The sequence below is a fragment of the Cuculus canorus genome, chromosome 1 (assembly GCF_017976375.1).
Source record: "Cuculus canorus isolate bCucCan1 chromosome 1, bCucCan1.pri, whole genome shotgun sequence".
In the NCBI taxonomy this organism is placed as follows: domain Eukaryota; kingdom Metazoa; phylum Chordata; class Aves; order Cuculiformes; family Cuculidae; genus Cuculus; species Cuculus canorus.
In genome coordinates this window covers 27,118,099-27,138,009 of record NC_071401.1, presented here as the reverse complement: position 1 = coordinate 27,138,009, position 19,911 = coordinate 27,118,099, and the positions used below count along the sequence as shown (strand labels likewise).

Below are 19,911 nucleotides of genomic sequence, written 5' to 3'. Positions count from 1 at the left end.
CTTACAGCTCAGCACAAGAAGCCAAATAATTTGAAAAATGCTACAACTGACTTCAAATGAAAATTGTCACATATTTGGGAGGGTATAGCAAGCTGTTAAGCTGTTTGTGCTTTTCACTGTGATGTAAAACATCCACTCAATTTTGTAGTTTCTTCTCTGTGAGGCTGAGAAAGGATTGTCTGGGGAACGGTGAGCTTCGTATGACTTATCTGGGGCTAATGTGATTACTGCCAGGGATTGAAGACTTATGTGAAATGGAGCTGGAGCCAGATCTTGGAAGATATTCTAGATGATGGGTGTCCATAGAAAACAGCTGTATAATTAGTTCAGCTGTATGTCAAACTCATAAATTACTCTTTTTTTTCTCTAATAATGAGCAACAGATTAATGTCTTTTGAGAAGACTGCTCTCTGCTGCTACAGCCTTTAGAAATGGCTTAGTCTGAAATGCTTTACTTGTTTTGATTGCCAATGTTAAAAACTGCTTTATGAAAAATGTTCTTATTTGGGGGAAAATGTTAAGGCTTTGAAGCAGGAATGCTTCTATAGTTTTTACGTTATCTAGCACAACAGTGTTCGACTTGTTGTGATGTACAGAAGTGTGTGACAGGCTATTCTACATAGCATAGGCATCTCAGCTGGAGGATTGTTTATGCTGCTGGTGTTTGAGATCTGAACAGTAGCTCAGCCCTATAATATTAAGGTGTTTACAGCACAGGAGAAGTACTTGATTGGTATCACCTGGCTTTAGAGAATCATAGAACTATTTATATTGGAAAAGAGCTTTAAGTTCATTGAGCCTGACAGTGAACCTAACACTGCCAAATCCACCACTAACCCATGTACCCAAGTGCCACGTCTACCTGTCTTTTAAATGCCTCCAAGGATGGTGGCTCAACCACTCCCATGGGCAGCCCGTTCCAGTGCTTAATAACATTTTTGTGAAGACATTTTTCCTAATATCTGGTCTAAACCTCCCCTGGGGCAACTTGAGCTGTTTTCTCTCATCCTATCACTTGTTTCTTGGGAGAAGAGACCAATGCCCATCTTGCACAGCCTGCTTTCAGGTAGCTGTAGAGAGCAGTAAGGTTTCTCCTTAGCATCCTTTTCTTCAGATTAAACAGTTCCAATTCCCTCAGCCTCTACTCATAGGACTTGCTCTCTTTATTTTCTCTTTCTCTCTTGTTCTTTTATTTTCTGCCTGGTGACAGATACTACTGATTCATAGAAATAATTTCCATCCTGGATTTTGTGGAGTGTAAAGCTAGCTGGGCTAAGTACATCCCCAGACAGAAGACTGCCACAAAAGCCGTGGAGTTACATCAGAGACTATCCCGATCAACGCAGCTTTGTTTTTGTAAACATCCCCTCCTCACCAGGGTAACTAACTCCCACAGGACTTTTGTACAAGTGGGGATTTCTCCTTCTTCCACCCTGCTTCTCTCTTCTGTGCTTCGCATGGGCACTGTGCAGTTTCAAAGTGTGATTCTGTCACGTCTGTGAGGGGATCAGAGCTTCCTACAAATAGGATGGATCCCCAGGGAGAGGCACCCAAGAAAAACAACACGGAGCATCTAGTTGGTAAGCCTCTCTTTATATATGTGTGTGTGTTTTGCACAATAATAATCAAAAGGAACAAAACTAACTAAACAAAAAGGTACGTTTGAACCTAGGCATTCATCATGTCTCCTACATAGGATGGAGATGAAAGCCTGGAGAAGAGACGGCTCCGAGGAGATCTTATAACAACCTTCCAGTACCTGAAAGGGGCTACGAGAAAGATGGAGAGGGACTATTCATAAAGGCTTGTGATGATACAATGAGGGGGAATGTGTATAAACTGGAGAGGGGCAGATTTTGACTACACATAAAGAGGAATTTCTTCACTATGAGAGTGGTGAGGCACTGGCATAGATTCCCCAGGGAAGTTGTGGATGCCCCATCCCCGGAGGTGCTCAAGGCCAGGTTGGAGGGGGCCTTGGGCAGCCTGATCCAGTGGGAGGTGTCTCTGCCCATGGCTGGGTTGGAACGGGATGATCTTTAAGGTCCCTTCCAACTCTAACTATTCTATGAAAATTCAGAACCTGCCACTGTGAGTGACAAAGCAAATTGCCTTATACTGCCCCACTAGAACATGTCAGTATCTACCTTCTGTCAAAACAACCTCAGGACTAAAATGACTGATTCAGTTATTGAGATGCCTCTGTATGTAGGAATGGTGTGGAATGGGAAAAATATGAGCGAGTTAGGGAAGGCAGAAATTTTTTTTCAGCCCCCCAAAAGGCTCTTGATGTCTTTGGACTTGTGTGATGAGCACCTCCTGGGTGCTTTCTTCAAGCAAAGGAACTGATGCCAAAGTGATGCTTCATTGCTAGTACAGCTATGCACCAGAGAGAGAACAGAGCTGTAGAAGGGCTGTGTTGTCTCTCCTCCTCTAGGGTTGCTGGGGGTTTTCTGACAAACCTGTCAGTCCTGCTCCACTGGACTGTTGGCTTATGCCTTACAGATCAGATAGCCACAGGCTATCCCTTTACCTTTGAAGTAACATATGCCAACCATGCTGCCTCTTTGCATTAGGATTGGAGAGGTTGTCTGAGGAGACCTCTGAGCCTTCATCCCTTTCTTCTGCCTCTTCCGCTTGCACTGGGAAGGGGCAAAGTGTAGTCAGTGGCATTCAGCTTCCCTTCTGCTGATAGCCATGCCTGCAAAAATCCTCTTCTATCTCAAACTTGGAAGCTGGACAGCCCTTAGTGCTTGCCCAGCCGGCATTCCTGCTTTTCTTGTGATTCTCCTGACCTAAGACATTTCTCCATTTAGCAAAATTCAGTTGATCTTGCAGCATTCTGTCCTGTTGGCAGAACTAGCCTGTTCTCCTCACCCTTGTCCATGCCTCTTCTGTGAAGACTTCCGCTGTTCTTTTCTTCAAAGAGGAGCTGCTCCTTTGTCACCTCTCCCTTACAAAGAGCCTCTCAGACTTTTCGTATTTGAACAACAGCTCACCACTGCCTTCCCTTCAGGCAGTAAAATAATGAAATTATTTTATATGTTTGTATCATTATAATGAAATTTTGGGATGAGAAGGGCTGATCGCAGCCAGAGAACTGCTGAAAATGCATAGGTGAGTATTTTGACAAGAACTGATTTTTAAGCTTATAGTCGAGTGAACTAATGGGTTCATCAGTACTCTTCAAAACTTTCATCTAAAGACAGCAGGATTTCTCATTTTTCTTTCTACCTGTTTCATACAAACTAAAGTTTTTGTCCCAGCCATGACACACAAGCAGAGATGCATATCAATGAATCCTCTACCTAATTATTTATTTCTCTTTCACAGCCTCCAGCTTTGGCAATGTTTTTCTTTTTTTCCTCTTTCTTTCCTGTTGCAAAATGTACTTTCTGAACCTTTTAACCTTTGGGGCAGAAGGGAGGTAAGGTTGGATACTTGGTTAGGTGTTTTGCAGCTTTCAGTGAGCAATGGGAAGGATGTTAAGAGGGAATGAGTCTCTGTGGATTTCACAGTCCCTCAGGGTTATACTGGGCTAGACCTACATCCCTCAGATAGCTCCAGTCTTTGCATTTGCTGCTTTTCTTTTTCTTTTTTTTTTTTTTTTTTATAGCTGACAGGCGGGAAGGGATTGGTGTTTGTGGCTGGATCCTGGTTTCCCTTTCATTCCTCCTGGTACTTATTACCTTTCCTATTTCCATCTGGGCATGTATCAAGGTAAGATTGATATGGGATATGGGGCACATGATGAATATTTTATTATCGTGGTCATTACTTATGCTTGTTGTTTTAGTGACTGTTAAAACAAGGCACTTTACATTTACGTAAGGGCTTGTATCAAAGATGTGGTCTGGGACCGAAAGATCCATGTTCTTCCACTGACTCTCTGTATCTCCATGATTTTCATTTAGTTTCTTCCCATGTCAGCTTCTGTCATCGATTTTCTGGCTTTACAAAAATACTAGGGGAACAAACATACAAAATTTTATTAAGAACTCATATTTGATGCTGCCAGCAATAGCGATTAGCAACAGTATGGATGAGAAATGGAGTCCCTGCATTGACAGACTATAAAACTCTAAAGCCACAGTCTCTTTAACGCACAAGCATGATGTCATTAATTTCAAGCAAGTTTTAGGAGTGAGTTGGTAGAGTGATTACCCTTAATACCAAGCCTTGAGTAGTCCTGACACACTAATCAAAGTAGTTTGGTAAATAATCTGAGGTGAGATGTTCTTTGCCCACAGCTCTTCTGAGTCTAGCACTGATATTGAGAGAGTTGTGGGTAGCCTTATTGGATCAGTGGTAACTCTTTCATATTTGATTTACTTTGTAAAATATTTGCAGAGCCAGAGTGTGTGTTTGATTTTTTTTCCAGCAAAGGTTGAGGTGAGGAGAAGGCATAGAATCCCTAATGGCTTACAACTTTGTTGATTCCTATATTATTTGTACTGTTTTTCACACGTAATACAGATGACAAAGATTGAAAAAAAAAAAAAAAAAAAATCAGTCCAGAGAGCAAGAATGGCATTAGTTGTAAAATTCTAAATCTAAAATGTTTTCCTAGGTTATCAGGGAATATGAACGTGCTGTTGTATTTCGGCTGGGACGCGTACTGTCTAAGAAAGCAAAGGGACCAGGTGAATGCACGCAGTTTTATTCTGTTAAGACGCACTGGGTTTACTTTATTACGACGCACTCTAACCACATAAAGAGTTGCAGAAGTCCATGAAATCCTTCTTTGTAGATAGAGGGGGATTAGACAGTCCTCTTTGCAGGCTGTTTGCTTTTCTGAAAAGAAGTAAAAGCTACCTCATGTCACAGCACAACACAGAAGGCTGAGGACCTTGATACCAGGTATGGCTTTGCTGTTGCGTAGGTTGGCCAACCGAAACCTGAGCTCATGTTGCAGACACTGGCAGGGGACCAGAGAGGTTTAAATGCAGTCTTCAGCTCTGCTGCAGACTTTTTAAGGTGGCTGTGGCCACTCTTCCTGTACCTAACTTTCAACATTGCTCGTTGCTGCCAGCTCTGAAAATCGTAAAGGCGTCAGGACAAGGATACTGCTTCTATCCAGAGTTTGGTACAGTCACCTAGGATCAGATTACAAAGAAATGCAAACCAAACCCAACAGCACAAGGTATTTGCATTGGTGCAGTTGGTGCAATGCAGCTGGGCAAGTTGAACTAAGAGGAAAAAGTCCTTTTCAGATGCTGTCTTTCCTCTTGACTAATATCCATTTGGTCCAAAGAACAGCTAGAGCAGGTGAAGAGCTCTTCTGCGTGGCTCTGAGTACCTAAGTAGGGTGCTGAGATTAGAAAAGTAGCTGTGTTCAGTCTCCCTCACCAGTGAAGGGAAAGCAGGACTCCTTCACAGGATATGTTACATCTTGGGACAGAGTTCCTCATTTGGGATCCTACAGGTGGTGCAGGAACACACATACTGTGCCATAAATGGGTTTTCCCCTTAAGAAAAGGAAAATGTTTTAAATAAAGTAATGGAAGAATTTTTTTTTTTTTCTAAAATTCTCATGGCAGATTTGAGATCAGAACTGCAATCTGCCCAGTCCAGAGCCATAGATCAGCCAGAGCTCTAATAAATTCACATTATTTGCATGTATTTACATTTTCTTCTGTTGTTTAAAAAAGTAAAACCTCACTGTTATCACCTCCCGTAGCAGAAAGCACCGCTGTAGTGATAAGGTGGACTTATTCCCCCTCCTGTGGATATTTCAATTTTTTTTGCTTTGTACATTGTACTTGGTTCTAGACTTAGCTTTGAGAAGCATTTCATTTAATTATTTTTATTTTGCAGGTTTGATCCTCATACTTCCATGTACAGATACATTTGTCAAGGTTGATCTTAGAACTGTCACGTGTAACATTCCTCCACAAGAGGTAACTATTCTCTGGTGGCCATCTAAGATGGAAATAAAAGATAGAGCTGGTTCATGTAATGATCACAAATAATGCAGGTCTTTCATAGCGTTGCAGCTGTGAGCTACAAGTAATAGACTAGTGTAAGATATCCAGGAATGAATAAAACTCCTGATAAAACTGGATCTGACATGTAGCTTACCATTTAAAGGAAGACTTTGTTGGTGGTGTAGTCGCTGCTTGAAGGTACGTACACTCCACATGTTTCTGAAAAGGTGAATTACATGAGAAACAACTCTCCTTAACTGAACAGGCATTAGCGTTCACAAGTCTCAGATCAAAGCAGGAATGGAGGGGCATATCTTTAGGCATTTTATTGACAAATATTAAGTGAAGAATTTAATCTGAAGAATCAGTTGCTGAGTAATTCCTGTCCTTCTGATATAGTTTTGGTTCCTTGTCACCCCAGCTCCACTCCAGTACAACATTTCTGCTCATGGAAGACAGGCGAAAGAGATGGCCCTGGGACCCTTTTGGCCCCCAGAATTGCCCATTATGTTCCTGGGGAGCTGTTTCTTGGACTGTTATCTTTCTGTAATCACTAAGAGCCTTTTCTCAGAGTGCAGGTTGCAGGGGTTCATGCGCTGGAAAGTTAAATGGCTCCCCCAAAACTTGAGGCTGGGGGGAAGACTGTTGCATGACAAGTGCTATACAGGGCTTAACAGAAAGGTTTCTGTAATGGTTGGCAGGGCTTCTGTGAAGCATTTACTTGCAGATAGAAGATGCTGAGGAGGGAAGAGAAAATGGAGCATCCTCAGTGCTGCACTAAGGCCAGCTGGGGGCTGAAACACAGGGGACTTGTCTGGCAAAAGATGACACAACTCCTCTATGAATACTTAAATATTTTCCAGAGCTTCTTCTCACAATATCTTGCACTTTGCTTTTACTTTTCTTTTGATTTGCTGATGATTCTTACAGCTACTTTGTTTAGGGATGGTTGCACAGATCTTCCAAACTGCATGCAATGTATGAAACTATTAATGGCCCTTTCTACAAGAAAAGGAAGAGGATAACCATCCTTTATGATAGCAGGAGAAATTAAGCCAAGTTATGAGATTCACTTACTATCAGAACAGTTGTTTAAAGGCTATGTAAAACATTTTGCACCAGTTTAAACTCTGGTGATGCTGGATTGCTTCCTTGAAGTCATTTCTCAGGGGAATAACAAAGAAACCAAAAAAAGATATTGGTTTCCTTGCCAGGGCCTTTTCCTCAGTAAGAGGGAAACCTCATTATTCCTATTCTTTGGTAAAGGAAGTGTTATTGGATCCTTCTCTAATTCTGTACATTTCTCCAATGCAGATTCTCACAAAAGATGCTGTTACTACCCAAGTTGATGGGGTGTTGTACTACAGGATCCACAGTGCTATCAGTGCTGTTGCTAACATCACTGATGTCCACTCAGCTACCTTCCTCTTGGCACAGTCAACCCTGAGAAAAGTTCTGGGTACTCAGAGCTTGGCTCAGCTCCTATCAGGCCGGGAGGAGATCGCACACAGTGTCAAGGTAAATCTGACTCTCAACATTCAATGGCAAGCACGGAGAAGTGTTCTGGGAAGTGGCAAATTAGAAAGAATCTTTCTTCAACAATGATAAAATTTTCCTTTATCTTTTTTGAATTATGTACCTCATTGCTTAGAGTCAGGCATACTTATTCTAGAAGTATTTCTCCAGATTCTCGCAGAAGAGTTAATTCCTGTCAAAAAGCAATGAAGATTCTGAAATTGAATCAGTTTAGTCTTTGCAAAGAGGCTGCTGCAAATGGTGAGAAAGAAGTCTGCTGCTCATGGGAAGCTCTGTCTTAGGCAGCACCCTTGACTGAGATTTAATCAATGCAAGGCTTGTATCTCCTGTACTAACAACTAAGATGACAGAACCGAGTCATTTTATGCTTTAAAATGCCTTCTTCTCTTTTGTTCTTGTTTTTTTTTTTTTTTTTTTTTTTTTAATTTAGCAGCTAAGGATGGGGCAGAGAAGGCTTTCAATACCTGATCTACTCTTTTCAGTCAGAGATAAGGCATAGTCAAATCAAAAAGAGATTTTACCTCTCTCCAGCCAGGAAAGCAGCCATGGCAGAGCCAGAGTCACAGTGGTCATGTGGATTGCAGTAGTGCCCAGGAGCATGAGCACAAAAGAACATGCCAGTGCTGCAGGGCTGTGCTGTGTCTTTCACTCATAGTGTGTTTTACTGTGTTTTACGTGCTTTTACAACATCATACTGGTTTAGGAAGTTGCTGCAGTATTACTTTGCAAAAGGGAGAAGTTTGGTAAGTGGTCACCTGGAGAAAAGATGACGATCATAATTTAGAAGGTAGTAGAAGAGCCACACAGGAGTCACCAGTGTTGATCAGCGAGAGTTTCATAAGGTTGCAGTTCCCACTTTATGCACACAGTGGTGGATGTTAGTTCCCCTGGAGGGGTGGGTCTGTCTGTTGTGCAGGTTTGCTCTTTGCCTTTCCTCTGTCCAAGCAGTAGAGTAGATTGTGTGGTTTTCTCTCTGCCAGTACTGTGCTCTTTGTGGTGGGTTATGTCTTTGTCCCTAAGGCTATCCTCGACAATGCTACAGAGCAGTGGGGAATCAAAGTGGCCCGTGTGGAGATCAAAGATGTTAGGATTCCTGTGGCCATGCAGAGGGCAATGGCAGCTGAAGCAGAGGCTGCTCGAGAAGCAAGAGCTAAGGTGAGACCCATGGCAATGTCCACTCCCAAGCTCCTATCCTTATCCCAGGTGTCCAAGTGTCTCTTTGCTTTCTTCTCATTGCAAAGGTGGATTTTCCCCACTATGGACCAGTTAACAGTGCCATTTCCATTTCTCTTACTTTGCAGGTTGTAGCAGCAGAGGGAGAAATGAATGCTTCTAAAACCCTCAAGCAGGCCTCCATAGTGCTGTCTGAGTCTCCAGCAGGTCTTCAGCTGCGCTACCTGCAAACGTTAACAACCTTGGCAGCAGAGAATAATTCCACCATTGTCTTCCCTCTCCCTATAAATATGCTTGAGAGTCTGGGTCAGAAAAATAAAAAAGGATAGAGACTGTTCACTTCTATAATAGCTCCTTGGGCAGAGAGATTGAAAAGGTTTCCCAGGAAGCAAGGAGTTCCAGATTACCAGAAGTAAAATAGAACTATGCATGTGTTCTCTGTACCAAAAATAAGAGTAAAAATAGTTTAACAATCACATATATATAGTTCCCACAGTAGAAAACTGAGTTTGCCAAGTTCAGGCACTAAGCAATTCCAGCCTACAGTCATCTCCAAGTGAAATGGAAGAAAATATATATAATACAATAAAATATGTAAAATCCATGTTAGACCTAATGTGAAATTTTAAGGATGATTTCGCCACATTTTACAGAGTCTTGAGTGTAGCAATTACTTGGTGATTTGTCTGCTAAGCAAGTACCTCTCAACTCTTGATGTAGTATACACAGCAAAAAGGTCAGATATTGGTATTTAATTCATGTCCTGTGGAGTGGAAAGAAGGATTTGATCCCTAACTTCAGAACTAATCTTTCATGACTGTTAGCAGAATTACTGGGTAATTGGTGTGTCAGTGGAACAGCCTATTCTTCATCTTCTATGGGTAGAAATTAGCACTTGCTTTACTGACCTCAGCTGTATTTTACCATATTACTGACATAGGCCACACCTTGCATACTGTGTTCAGTTTTGGGCCCTTCAGTACAAGAAGGGCATTGAGGTCCTGGTGCGTGTTCAGGGAAGGGCAACAAAGCTGGTGAAGGGGCTGGAGAACAAGTCTTATGAAGAGCAGCTGAGGGAACTGTGGTTGTTTAGTCTGGAGAAAAGGAGACTGAAGGGAGACCTTATCACTCTTTACAACTACCTGAAAGAAGGTTGTGGCGAGATGAGTGTCTCTTCTGTCCAGTAACAAGTGATAGGACAAGAGGAAATGGCCTTAAGTTGTGTTTAAAATGGATATTAGGAAAAATGTCTTTACTGAAAGAGTGGTGAAACATTGGAACAGGCTGCCCAGGGAAGTGGTGGAGTCACCATCCCTGGAGGTATTCAAAAACCGTGTAGGTGTGGCATGTCGTGACATGACTTATTAGGCATGGTGGTGTTGGGCTAGTGGTTGGACTCTATGATCTTAGAGGTCTTTTCCAACCTTAATGATTCTATGACATTTCTATAAGTTCTATAGTAAGAGGAAGAGAATTTATGTCCAGACATTACAGTTACATTTCCTAAGTCTGAAAGCTGGGGAGTATCTCCAGGAAAACAAATTGTCTTATGTTAACTTAAGTGTCTGTCATGCACCTTTAGGTGGTTTTTTTATCCTCCTTTGCAGATGTCATGAAGCAGTAGCACAGGTTTTCATAAAATGAGACTTCCCCATCCACAATCCATTCAGCACTTGACAGCGGGGTTGGGAACATTGCTGATATCCAAGCTCAGCTGTCATTATGCTTGAGTTTACAGCCTTCAAAAATAGCTGAGCAGTTCACAGTGCTGGGACACAGTGATGAGGTGTCTGCTACGAATCTGAAGTGGTGTAGCTATTCAGGTAGGTGCTGCTGCCGTGTAGTCTTGTCCACGCAAAGCTCACTGCTTCCTCTCCTATCCAATAGGGTCATTTGACTCCAAATTAACCAGATTCACATGGACCTACTAATTATTACGTTGTTAGTACAAGCCCTTCTTGGTTTTGCTGCAGTGTAACACAAGCAGTCCAGGTGGCAAATTTTTGCACTGAATTAGTGTCACAAAGACACTGGTATGAGAATCAGAGGCTGGTAATCTGGTCAGAAAAGCTCTTTTAAGCTTCAGATATGACTGCCAAATGGCATTTTGCTGGCAAACCAAAGAGATAAAATCTGTATTTGGCAGTCACCTACTTATCACTGTTATCAAAACATTTTCTATAGACTTATTCTAAGAAAGGAGAAGTTTTTGGGAAATTTTTCATCATCAACATGGTTTCCCATTAGAGGAAAACTTTATAACTGTGGCAGCAACTCCCTCCCTCTCTTACCCTGACAAATATTGCATCTCCTTTATAGAGCTGTTTGCATAGCTGCAGAAACAGCAATGCTTTATAAGAATGCAACTATAGATTGTGTCAGGGTTTTTTTCAAAGTAATGCAAATTGATTTAACTCTCAAAAAAAAAGAAAAGCTTGAAAGACATAGAGTTACAGAGTGCAATTGAAAAGCAATTATGTGCTCTCAGTGCACATTAGTTACCAGCACTAATCAGCCTGTGCAGAACTCCTGGGTCAAGCACAGACACATTCAGTCCAGTTGCCCATCCCCGATGCTGGGCCAGTTCCAGCTTCAGAAGTACGTATGGGAATCCTGCTGTAGCACAAGTGTGGTCATGTATTCCCCTACACAAAATTAACTGGTGAACTGAAGCATGTGTGTTGATATCTCTCTTCTTTCAGTAGCAGTGTAACACAGGCTGTACTTGGTAAACCCGTGAATGCCCAGGCTTCTTTCTGACCTATGCAAATTGCTTGTTCTCTTTTATTTTGTGTCCAGTAACAACAACTCTGTAAGCATAATGATCTTTATTTGGATCCCTTACAATATAATTGCACTGTTATATGATGGATCAGAGAGACAGAAATTTCTGCTCTCTCTTAACTGCTGTTAGAAACAACAAACACGATAACTAGTAGAGTAACTGCAATTTTTTGTTGTATTAGCCCCCCTCAAGTTCCCAACATACATCTACAAGAAGATACCCCAATCCACAAACCAGACAGCAACAGAAACGGTCTGCAATGTTTCAAGAACCACTCTGATGCACAGGAGTTGCAAGAAAAAATCAGGAATTAGTTAAGTCACAGCCATGTGGTTAGGATGTAGGAAGCAAAGCAATCGTTCACAAGAGGCAAAGGCTGTCAGATGTGTTCATGAAGTCCTGCAGGTGAGCACAGGCTTGCCGATGCAGAGTGGTGCGGCACTCGTTGTCATCTGGAATTTTCTCTACCCAGGTTTGTGCATCAAGGAAGTACTGCATCCTGAGTGCAAAAGGGACAGGTAAAGGAAGTGGGTTACTACTGGTAACATGGAGCAATGGGAAAGTGTAAGCCCTGTGATGCTCTTCCTCCACTGAGGCATCTCTGATGTCAGGAATTATACTAGCCAAGAATCTTGCCTGAAACCTAGTTTCACCAGCAGGTTAACTGAGCTTTGAATAACGTTTGGGAAATGTCAGTGCCAAGCCAGCACAAAGCTAACTCTGTAACCAGGTAACCATGGGCTGTTTCTATCAGAGTGGCACAAAAAGCCCCAGTATGCACCAATGGAACACAGTGAGGGGGAGTTTATTTTCAACAGAGTATCCCAAAATGTTCCCTAATTTTCTGTGTTGAGAAGCTACACAGCTTCTGGTGTTTTACAACTGGACTGGAGAAGACTTCAGAGGTTACACCCCTGCTGGGAGATTTCAGTTGTGAGCAGGTTTCTGTTGAAGTGCGCTGGTGACTTAAGCACTCACTTTGGTGTAATATAGAGATGGGGACAAGGTTTCAGGAAGTGGTGCTCACAATTTGATTGAGAGGGTCTCCCTCCTAGAGGCTTTCAGAGGAAATACTTTTCTCTAGTTCCACATAGGGAAATGAAACATTTGTCTTCCTCGCTGAATATTTAACAGTATCAGACTAAATTCTCCTCAGATAAATTCCCTTTTTTTTTTGTTGAAGTGTGACAGTGAAAAATGAGAATAGTATCCTATTTGCATACATGATGTCACAGAAACTTTGAGAGCTGCTCTTAGCCATGTTCCCACCCATTTCTTTTGCAAACACAGGAATTGTATAAGGCATCTGCAGCAGATGGAACTGTGTAGTGTTTCCTATTCTCCTTTTCTAGCTATGGATTTTTAACGCAGTGGAGTCGGAGCAATATTTTGATTCTGAGAAATGTGGGAACCAGGCTCTGTACAGATACATCAGCTGAGAGATTTGGGTAGCTCAGCTGTTCTGCATGTCTACCTTTTACATCTTTGCATTTTAGTAAAGCCATCAGAATCATGCCCTAAAAAAGTGACCCACCCTTTCCTTCATGGAAGTATTCTAAATAGGTTGAGTGTCCTCTGGATTCACAGTCCAGCAGCTGCTGCTACTCTGAAACCATTGTACTTACTTGTTGTTGCAATCAACTGTTTTCCCATCTTTCCCCATGAGAAGGTACCGTTTGCCAGTGACCATGTCTAGCTTGCATGTTGAACGTTTTAGGAACTGTCGGTGGACACCCAATTGAATGCTTTCATCATTAGCTGTAGCATGAGAAGAGAAAATCCTATGAACCTTTCTATTAGAGTAGACCCATAGCCCACAGGACACAACCCCTTATGATCATTTACTCCACTGCTAAGCTAAGGTAATATTTCACTTGGAAGTTGTGGCTTGACATTGGAATAAATGGCCGTGCTGTGGAAGGATCTATTACCCTTAACGTTACCTAGCCAGCCATTTCTGTACTAGCTGGTTGTCTTGGCCTCCCCTCAGTAGCTGAAGAAGGAGCTGTTTTGCTGTGGAGAACTTTCAGGCCTTGTGGAGTTTGTTTAACTCTCAGATACTGAAGGAAAAGCCAGAGGAAAAAGAAAACGTGCTCTTATATTTCAGGTTGTTCAGGCACATAGTGGTCTTGAAGTTATCTAACTAAACTAAAACGTATTGGGGCTCAACGATGTAGCAAGCAGAATTATAAACTCGCTGTCCTTAGTGCACGTAACGTGAACATCATTGAGGTATCTTTTATGATATTGTCTCTGAAGCTGATATGTAGGACATGTGCTTGGTGATCTCCACATTAAAATAATTTAGAAGATTCTGGTCTTGACTCTGGCCTGGGAGATTATTTATGCAAAGGCTGCACTACCAATTGCAGGAGTGGGCATCCAAGGCGGAAGAGATGTAGTACTCTGTTCTTTGGTATTACAATGACATGAGAGCTGGGAAGATCCTTATTCACCAGATAACTACAGGTCATAAGGATGCTGTGTTGTTCCAGGTAAACAACAGTTTTCAAAATCCATTTGAAAAAAATATATGCAAATAACAGCAATATTCTAATTTCTTATTCTCTTTCTAACTATAATGCCAAATGTCATGCAAAACTGTCATGTCAAATCTGACATTAAACCAGCCTTAACTACAGGTAAGACACCACAATCTCTTCTCAGTTAACAGAAGCTCATGTATCTTCTGCTGTCTAAAGCATTATATTGCAAGTATAGAAAGTCTAGTATTCAAAATAAACTCCTAAGAGCAGAATAAAAACCTGAGTAGAATATTTTAACCCCAATAAGATTTCAGAGAATTTGACTTAGAGTGTTAATTTGTGCAACCTAACACTAAGAATCATATCTATTTCCTAGTTAAATTTTGTGTTAATTTTACCTATTGTACTTACAGGCCAGGGAAATTGTATGCTGGTTTATATCTGCATTTTTCCGAAGAAAAATACATTATATTACATTTTCTTTATAATCCAAGACTTTTCTATTGTTCCTGTGTTATATGGTTTACTGAATTTTCATTTAGTTCAAGAATGCAAAGATGGATGAGAACAACTTGAGAAAATGATAATATTATTTCTTGGCTTCATTGTGCTTAAATTGCCACAGTGTTTCTTGGTTCACATGCTTCTCAAATGGTCTAATACAATTCAGACTGGAGGGATCATAAGCATTTAAGTTATTATTTGAACAGGTTATTATGCAATTTCCAATTCTAAATCCTCAATTTAATATATATGTATATAATATTCCAAAGTCTCCAAGCAGGATTTAAGGCAAAATTACTTCGAGTTATATAATCTATAATGGGAAATAAAAAAAACTGGGGAAAAAACCCAAAGAAAATTCTGTGCCATTTTGCATGGGCTATTCTGTTTCCCTAAAGGACTCATAGCACAGCATAGATGTCAGCGATCTGAAACACATACACTGTTTACATTAATAGTCAGAATAATCTGATTATTGCTGACTCCCAAACACAAGTAAGTGTTTCCATTTTTCTTCTGAACCAACCCTGTATTTATAAAGATCGATACTAAAATAATGCCAGGGTCCAGAGAATAAGAATTTACTCTATTAATTCTCACCTACCCTTGGTGATGGCAACAGAGACTAAACTCACTCAAAACAGCCACAGAAAGCACAGAAGATAAAAATTCTAGTTCAGTCGTGAGCTGATCTGGTTGTAATGCCTTTTTTTTTTCTTTGTTGCTATCATGGTTTCATGCCTTTTGCCAAGCCTACTGAAAGCCTACTGATACTCATCAGCTGCATCATACAGCACAAACCGAAGGAGATTTTAAAGGTATCAAAAAGGAAGTATTAGGAATAAGAGAAATAATCTCTTCCCTTCAACTTCATATCCAAAGGATGTTTCTCTCAGCTTCCAAGAAACAAAATCTCTCCAGTGCTTTCTTGAAAGTTGTAAGTGTAAGTGCACTGGGGGCTAGAACTCTAAATCCTTTAGGTCCTGTAAGTTTTCTAGAGGGAAACTAATGAAACTTCCCGTCATGTAAAAAAAATAGCCGGTGTTTTGTTCACTATGTACATTATCATTTCCTTGTATATGGAAGTTTCTGGCTATGATGGATGCTGTCTCAGGACTCACAAAGTGTGGACCTGGTTTTCCAGCAGGAACTGAACACTCGGCACAGATCACAACCCTCGTGCCATAAAGTACTCGTTACATCACCAGTCCCCTCGGCAATGATCGAGAGAGAGAATAAATTATTCATTTTCCAGACAGGGAAGATTTCAAAATCTTTGAAGTTGCTTTATAAAGGCCATTTCTGGCTGCCAAATTCAAAACTGACAACCACATGATACCACAGTGGTTAAAGTTTGAAATGTCATCTGACAGCCTCTCCAGAAATTACTTTGAAGAGTATCAGCGATCACTGATGCTGCTGAGTTCACGTGGGGACAGCTGGGATGGCAGGCCTGCAAAAGGACATTGTCTGAGAGCAGAGCAGATTTTTACACTGCAGCTAAAGAAACAGAAGAGCTTCTTTTTTGTTGCCATAATTATTAAGTGGGAGGTGTCCCTGCCCATGGCAGGGCAGTGGAATTAGATGATTTTTAAGGTCCCTTCCAACCCAAACCGTTCTATGATTTTACGATTATGGACAACTCTTAGCCTACTCTACAAGGGTTGCGGGTACTTAATTAATTAACAAGCGTTTCAAATCTCCATCGCATATCAAAACAGAGGTCAGTGGATATGTCTACAGTAGGAAAAAAGTATATATATATATATATATATATATATATATATATATATAAAAGCAATCTATAAAGTGACCTAGCTGATGCAGAAGATCTAATACCCACACTATGTGTGTTTTCGGAGGGTTTAACTTAGACTGGCATCAGTTTGGAGCCATAGACCACATGCAGCTGGAATGTGTCTTCTGGTTTTATTTCACCTGAAAAGACTGAAGCTCACGTACTCTGGGATTGCTACACAATGTGAACAAAAACAGTCTACCCCTGAGCTGCACTGAACAGTGAGGTAGCTGCACCACATGAGCCTTGCAAGAAGTCAATGTTCATGAAAACCCTGTGTAGAATTATAACTGACACCATTTTCTACAGCAGAAGAACGCATGGCTCATACTGGTTAGTATTTAATCATTGTAGTTTTCCTACAGGTGAATGAAAGGAGCTAAACATTTTGATACTTACTGACTTTAAGGATTCTGTGGATTTTGGCCTCATAATAATCAAAAACATTTTTCTGTGTACTGTTGAGGAGCTCCACCTCATACACTGCAACAGACAACATCTGTGTGAGGCCAGATGGAAACATGATATTGCATCCAAAAACTGAAAAACAGGTATGCTTTTACCAGATGTCTATACAGAGACTGGTGTGCTAATATACTTTTAGAAAGTCAGTTATTAATCAACAACCTCTAGATTTCTATTCCTTCTACGTATTTTTTTAAAGAATCTCCTATATGATTAGATTTTCCCATTTTTCTTGTCCTTCTGTTAGAATTTAACTTACCACAGCTGCCAAATCAGTTTTCCTTCAGTAGCTCTTCCAAAGAATAGGCCAGAAAAGCAAATTAACAAAGGAGAAAATAATCATCTAGCTCCATAGAAGGAGCTGCTGAGCTATGCCATGCCATGCAAAGCCTACTCTTTATTTCCATCCTGTAGCATTAGGGATATAGGGGATGGGGGTGCTCACACCATGAGTCTTCTCCATGTGTCATAATGTGGTCCATGCTCCCTTCCCCCAGCAGCCCACTGCATTTTTCCATGACTTGTATTTTGCCCTTTCACTCCTTTGATGACTTTGATAGCAAGTGGCTTAATTTCAACTCCTCAGCCTCTAGGCCCTACTCATTTCAGGAGAAGTCTGAACATACAAAACTAAAAATTTATCCTTATGAAAAAGAATTATTTTTAAACTAAATCAACAGTCTTTCACATCTTACCGTAATCTGCAACAGGGTGGTAGCAGGCAAAACTTAAGCGTGTGGTTTGTGTCATAGCTTTACTGAAAGTTGATTTTTGTCTTGGGCAGGGTCCTAGAGTGAAGAAAATAAATTATATACCTGTCTCTGTAGGAATGGATATTTACATAGATATAGTTCACAGATACGCATTCACTGAATATTACAATGGAGAATAAAATAAAAATGGCAGAACAAAGTTCTGAGAGGTATGATGGAGGGGTTTTAGGTATGTTTTCATATGTATATATACATTGTGTTCAACTATTAAATAATTTCTGGATATGTTAATTTTTTTTTTTTTTAATTTGGTGCTGAACATACTAAAGGATGCTCTGTGTCCTGAATTATGCACTGGGACAACTGTAATGTTGCTTTCTGGGCTTAGCAATTCTCATGTTAATGGTTCATAGAGGTAACTATCTTCTTTTAGACCTGCCTATTTAGTCATTCCTTACCTTCCGCACACTGGCAAACATTGGCATGGCACACTTTTGAAAGCATGGCGCTGTGCTTTGGAGCACTGTAGAATACACTGCACTTCCTATCTATAGAAGTAGAAACAAAATTATATATAGGAGTAGAAACAAAATTAATCATCTCAAAGAGCTCATGTGGAAAACCCTGTGCAATAGGAACAACATTTGTAGCCCACCTTTTCCCTGGTCCAGAGAAATCAGGGTCAGATGCACATCAGCAGTCCACAAATTCCTATAGCTTAGGCACCCAGAGTACAGGGATTACCTTGTCTTTCAGCTGGGCAGTGCTCTGGGTTGTGCTTCTGGGTTTTCTAGGGAGGGTGAGGCTTGTTTGTTTGTTTGTTTGTTGTTTTTTTGTTTATTTTTATTTCTTAATTTCAGGGTATGAGTGATGTTTAGTTTTGGGTTTTGTTTTGGTTTTTTTGAGGGGATGGATTTTTATAAAGTTATGCTCTTCCCCTTTTATTTATGTTTTCTCCAAAAAGCGTCCATCTTAAAAGCATCTTTAGACCGTAACGCTACAGTGAGCAATGCACTGCACTATTTCAGAGCGGGGGACAGGATCATCTATAGTTAGTGGTTTAAACCCAGTGTAAACCATCTTGGATCTGTCAGCTTCAGGCAAAGTAGAGATTTGACCTAATTTTCAAATATTGTTTACATAACTCTAGCAAAGGGGGATGATTTGCATTTAACCTTCTTTGAATGGAGAATTCAAAGACTGGTTCCTCTAGCAAGCACAGTACATATGAGACACTTCCAATGTTATTTATCTGAGATGCATAAAAAGACAGGCTGACCAAAAAGATAACGAGGGAGGAACATTCTTAAAAGAAATAGAAACTCAGGAAACGTGATTTAAAAAGCCATGAGTGTAAAAGTTTGTGTTTTCAGTCCATTTGAAATACTGGACCATCCCCGAGAGGATCTCTGTTTAGATAATCTTAAGCCAAAGTAGTAGAAGACAGTATTCGAGGCAGGTTATTTTAACACTCGACAAAATCACATGATTTCACACACTGTGTCAAAACCATATTTCTCTAGACTGGAGTTTGTTTTTAAGGGTCTCTCTTTCAATCCCTTATGTATCATTTTTCTGTTCTCTTACCAGGGTTGTAAAAATCATACAGGATGGCATTTGCTGGCTGAACCAAGCCCATGGGATTTATTTGCTTTGCCCCAAATGATATACAATCTGGGTCAGGTCCGCTTGTGAGCTGGAGGAAAAAGAAACAATTGTTATGATGAGTAAACTAACTCTCTCCAGTCAGTTTCTTATTCATTTGTGCTTATACCAATTGTTGAATGCTTGTTTCTGATTACATAGGTGAGTTAATCCTCATAGCTGTAGCTTCAACTTGAAGACATTTCCTCCCATTACTTTGTTGGGAGATTTTGTAGATGAGCTAAGCCTGGCAAAGGTAGTTCTGTGACGTGTGTGCAGGTCTTCTCTGCCTGAAACTCTGATCTGGACTCACATCATCAGTACTTTGGGGTTTATGTTTCAGCTGTTGCCTAAAGCAGCCTTGCACAGGAGTAATGGGGGTAATATATGTCCATAGCCTATACTGTGCTAGAATATACACTAGAATAGGCCACTAGACTATACATTTCCCTTAGTAAAATGCTAAGGTCAGGGATGGGTTTTGACCTATGTTAAGTACACAAATCATCTAGGACAGTCATAGCAGCAATAACATCTGCATTTTTTCATTTGTCTATTATCTTATATGGGAAAAAATAATTGCCCTCCTAGTGCCCTTAGCTAAGCTAAGACAAGTCCTGCCTTACCAGCCCAGTGGCTTTCTATGCAGGAGATAGAACATCAATAGAAAAGGGAAGACCCTCGGATGTCATCTATCTGGACTTCTCTAAGGTTTCACATCTTTCTCTTTAAATTGGTGAGATATAGATTTGATACATGGACTATTCAGTGGATAAGAAATTGGTAGGATGATCACACCCAGAGGATAACTGTCAACGGCTCATTGTCCAGATGGAGATCAGTGACAAGTGGTGTCCCTCATGGGAAAAACTTTCAAGCA

The 19,911-nt window shown here is 40.7% G+C and overlaps 2 protein-coding genes across 3 annotated transcripts in view; one reads left to right on the top strand and one right to left on the bottom strand.

Annotated features, from left to right (window-relative positions):
* The first annotated feature begins 1,466 nt into the window (after positions 1–1,466).
* On the top strand, positions 1,467–9,167 carry STOML3 (stomatin like 3). Of its 2 annotated transcripts, XM_009568737.2 has the most exons (7): positions 1,467–1,580; positions 3,617–3,720; positions 4,571–4,643; positions 5,818–5,900; positions 7,242–7,445; positions 8,484–8,618; positions 8,765–9,167. In XM_009568737.2, the coding sequence occupies exons 1-7, from the start codon at positions 1,529–1,531 to the stop codon at positions 8,963–8,965; spliced, it is 852 nt and encodes a 283-aa protein (XP_009567032.2). In that variant the 5' UTR covers positions 1,467–1,528; the 3' UTR covers positions 8,966–9,167. The 2 variants fall into 2 exon arrangements, with proteins under 2 accessions (XP_009567032.2, XP_053940053.1); XM_054084078.1 differs by lacking the exon at positions 8,484–8,618.
* Positions 9,168–11,445: 2,278 nt separating this feature from the next.
* The window catches only part of LOC104066164 (complement C4), a 58,945-nt gene continuing 50,479 nt past the window's right edge, over positions 11,446–19,911 (bottom strand). Inside the window, exons 37-42 of the mRNA XM_009568736.2 lie at positions 18,975–19,083; positions 17,846–17,935; positions 17,370–17,462; positions 16,609–16,692; positions 13,047–13,179; positions 11,446–11,920 (exon numbers count right to left, since the gene is read on the bottom strand). Coding sequence (XP_009567031.2) covers positions 11,782–11,920; positions 13,047–13,179; positions 16,609–16,692; positions 17,370–17,462; positions 17,846–17,935; positions 18,975–19,083 — 648 coding nt within the window. The 3' untranslated portion in view covers positions 11,446–11,781. The remainder of the gene's footprint in view (positions 11,921–13,046; positions 13,180–16,608; positions 16,693–17,369; positions 17,463–17,845; positions 17,936–18,974; positions 19,084–19,911) is intronic.

Excerpts from the sequence above, each read along its gene's own strand:
- STOML3 (XM_009568737.2), top strand. The coding sequence starts at position 1,529 with ATGGATCCCCAGGGAGAGGCACCCAAGAAAAACAACACGGAGCATCTA. Across the intron at positions 1,581-3,616 it reads CAACACGGAGCATCTAGTTG|CTGACAGGCGGGAAGGGATT; the intron begins GTAAGCCTCTCT and ends TTTTTTTTATAG. Across the intron at positions 5,901-7,241 it reads GTAACATTCCTCCACAAGAG|ATTCTCACAAAAGATGCTGT; the intron begins GTAACTATTCTC and ends TCTCCAATGCAG.